Source organism: Vigna umbellata, chromosome 8 (assembly GCF_029865625.1).
Source record: "Vigna umbellata cultivar VRB3 chromosome 8, Vumbellata_1.0, whole genome shotgun sequence".
NCBI classification, from domain to species: domain Eukaryota; kingdom Viridiplantae; phylum Streptophyta; class Magnoliopsida; order Fabales; family Fabaceae; genus Vigna; species Vigna umbellata.
Window position 1 is genome coordinate 40643202 of NC_142172.1, and position 3394 is coordinate 40646595.

At 35.4% G+C, this 3394-nt stretch overlaps 1 protein-coding gene across 1 annotated transcript; it reads left to right on the forward strand.

Annotated features, from left to right (window-relative positions):
* The first annotated feature begins 259 nt into the window (after positions 1-259).
* Positions 260-3086, forward strand: LOC124832361 (laccase-15-like). The gene is made up of 6 exons (XM_047306551.2): positions 260-401; positions 923-1074; positions 1180-1424; positions 1524-1652; positions 1793-2737; positions 2860-3086. Exons 1-6 carry the CDS (start codon positions 303-305, stop codon positions 2988-2990), a joined length of 1701 nt encoding a protein of 566 aa, XP_047162507.1. The 5' UTR covers positions 260-302; the 3' UTR covers positions 2991-3086.
* Positions 3087-3394: the final 308 nt, after the last annotated feature.

The following is a 3394-nucleotide window of genomic DNA, read 5'->3' on the forward strand; positions in this document are numbered from 1 at the left end:
TAACTAAAAGTCAGAATTAAAAATAATAAGTCAAATTTTATTTTGATTAAACCATCTTAACTATTAGTGGTTATGGCATCATCTAAATTAGTAATTCATTATGGGTTCTTAAGTAAGTTGTTATTGCAGTGCTTTCAAGAACTCTTCAGCTCAAACTGCCTTAGGAAGATTCTTATCTGACAGTGAGGTTGCACCAATATTTGAAGGCTTTAACTCTATTTAAATCTTGCATCCCATACAAACCCTTCCTGCAGAAAAGTTCCGCATATAGCAAAAACTATTAGCATAATTAGGATTTTTTCATGAAAATGTCGTTTGGCAAGAAACTGTTCCTCCAAGTTCTGTGGTGTTTCTCCTTCATAGGTCTTAGTTCCCAAACACCGACTCCTTACACTTTTGTTGTGAGTACCTTCACATCCTATCCTATTACTGTTGCAGAAATTGGTGAAACTGTTATACGAACCATTACGCTTGTGAATATATTTTTCAAAAATAACACTTTCATAATAAAATGTTATTTTATAATAATATAATAACATAAATACATGATTAATCAGTTAAAATGGTGAATATTTTTAATAAATAATAAATGTAATAATAAATAAACTTTTTTATGTTGCCAATTATAAATTATAGAATGAAATATATATTTTTCGTTTATTTTTAAAATTTATGCTAATAATAATTTGTAATCATATATAGTTGAGAATATAGATAAATTTATTAAACTATATTATTATTTTCATGGTATTTTTTATTGTAATATTTATTCATCCGTAAGTTATTTTTTCAAGAAGGGTGTTATTGTATTTTTCAAAAAATTATAATTTAACATATATTTATGCATTGAGCACAGATTTTATTCACAAATAATCAGCAATAAACCAGTGGATATTAACTGATCAGTTTGATTCCCTTGCAGGTGAAAGAGGCCCAGCACACAAGACTGTGTTCCAGAAAAAACATGTTGACTGTGAATGGAAATTTTCCAGGACCAACTATCAGAGTCCACAGAGGAGAAACAATCTTTGTTAATGTTTATAACAAGGGAAACTACAACATCACTTTACACTGGTATTGAGTTTCCAATCTTAACCATTTTCATGACCTATGGAAAATACAACACCATGGATAAAGCTTAATAAAATGCATAGCTAACTCTAACTCATTTATGCACAGGCATGGAGTGAAGCAACAAAGGAACCCATGGACAGATGGTCCTGCATACATCACTCAGTGCCCCATCCAACCAGGAAGAAAATTCAGACAAAAGTTGGTTTTTTCTTTCGAGGAAGGGACCGTCTGGTGGCATGCTCATAGTGACTGGGCAAGAGCCACTGTCCATGGGGCTATCTTTGTTTATCCAACCAAGAATAGCCCCTACCCTTTTCCGCAACCTCATGCCGAGATTCCAATCATATTTGGTACGAAAAAAGTTGTTTTGATTTGATCGAAATTGCCAGAACAAATGCATGGAAACATGGTTGAAAATGGAACAATATGTGTTATTCATTCATATGCAGGAGAATGGTGGAAGACTGATGTAAACGAGGTCTTCACTCAATCTGTTGCAACCGGAGGAGCTCCAAATATATCTGATGCTCTCACTATAAATGGTCAACCTGGGGATCTCTTTCCTTGCTCAATGACAGGTACTCACAGGTTATAGAACGATAATCATAAGATACAATCTATAATTATGTCCAGAAACATAGTGTAATCTGTTTCTTCTTTCAACTGTTTGTATCTTTGAGGTCAGGCTTTGAATTCCATGTTTTCTTTTAATTTGCAGAAACGTTCAAGCTACATGTAGAGCAAGGCAGGACTTATCATCTCCGTGTTGTTAACGCGGCAATGAATCTCATTCTGTTCTTTTCTGTTTCCCAGCACAATCTCACTGTTGTTGGTGCCGATGGTTCGTTCACCAAGCCATTGACAAGGGATTATATTTGCATATCACCTGGACAAACAATGGATGTGTTATTGCAAGCCAATCAAGAGCCTAATCATTATTATCTGGCGGCAAGGGCATACTCTAGTGGGGTTGGTGTTGCTTTTGACAACACCACAACCACTGCTAGAGTTGAATACAGTGGCAATTACACTCCATCTTCATCTCTTTCATTACCTTACCTTCCCAACTTTAATGACACAACTGCAGCTTTTGACTTCATTACAAGCTTGAGAGGCTTACCTGAGAGATACCCCCACCAGGTCCCAACAAACATCACAACTCAAACAGTGACCACTGTTTCTGTCAATACTTTGCCATGCCCTGGGGGCAGAACCTGCCAGGGACCAAATGGAACCATTTTTGCTGCTAGCATGAACAACATAAGTTTCGATACCCCCAACATTAACATACTAGAAGCCTATTACTACCATGTCAATGGGATATACAAAACGGGATTTCCCAGATTCCCACCCTTTATATTTAACTTCACTGCAGACTTTTTGCCTTTAACATTGAATATACCAAAGCGAGAGACTAGGGTTAACGTGCTGAACTATGGTGCAACGGTTGAAATTGTATTCCAAGGAACAAACGTTGTTGCAGGGATAGACCATCCGATGCATCTCCATGGGTTCAGTTTCCATGTCGTTGGATATGGGTTAGGCAATTTCAATCAAAGCAAGGATCCCGTGACTTTCAATCTCATTGATCCTCCTTATTTGAACACAGTTATTGTGCCAATTAATGGTTGGACTGCTGTTAGGTTTGTGGCTAGCAACCCTGGTATGTGGCGTGGGATACTGCGTTTGTGTTTGTGTGCGTGTATATAATTCTTAATCTCCGTTTCTAATTTTATTAGCGGACACTGTTTTGTTGCATGAACTCATGTACCTTTTAAATGACAGGAGTATGGTTCATGCACTGCCATCTAGAACGCCACCAAGCTTGGGGCATGGAAACAGTGTTTATTGTGAACAATGGAAAGGCTTCAAATGAAACATTACCACCACCACCGCCAGACATGCCCCCATGTTGAAGAATATCCTAGGCATTTTATGTTTATTGATTTTTTCTCCCTTTGATTTATTCTGTGTTTTTTATACTGAAAAACAATACTTTAAAAGTTTGCCACAAAGATACTGAGTTTATGGGGAGTTACTGTTGATAGAATTTGAATTTAAATTATTGTTACGCTTAGTTAGACTCAATTTTAATTTTATAAGTTGTTTTTTATTTTATAAAATTGTTTCCTAGTTTTATGTACGAGTGTTTGTATACTTTATCTCATTTGAGAAGAAAAGATGAATGAAGAAAGTAACAATTATTTCCGGATTTATTTTAAAGTTACTATTAAAGTTTCTCCACTTGTAATACATTATATTTTTTTCACATGAACAATAGCACATTTCAAATATTATTCTTAATTATTTTTTTTGTCAC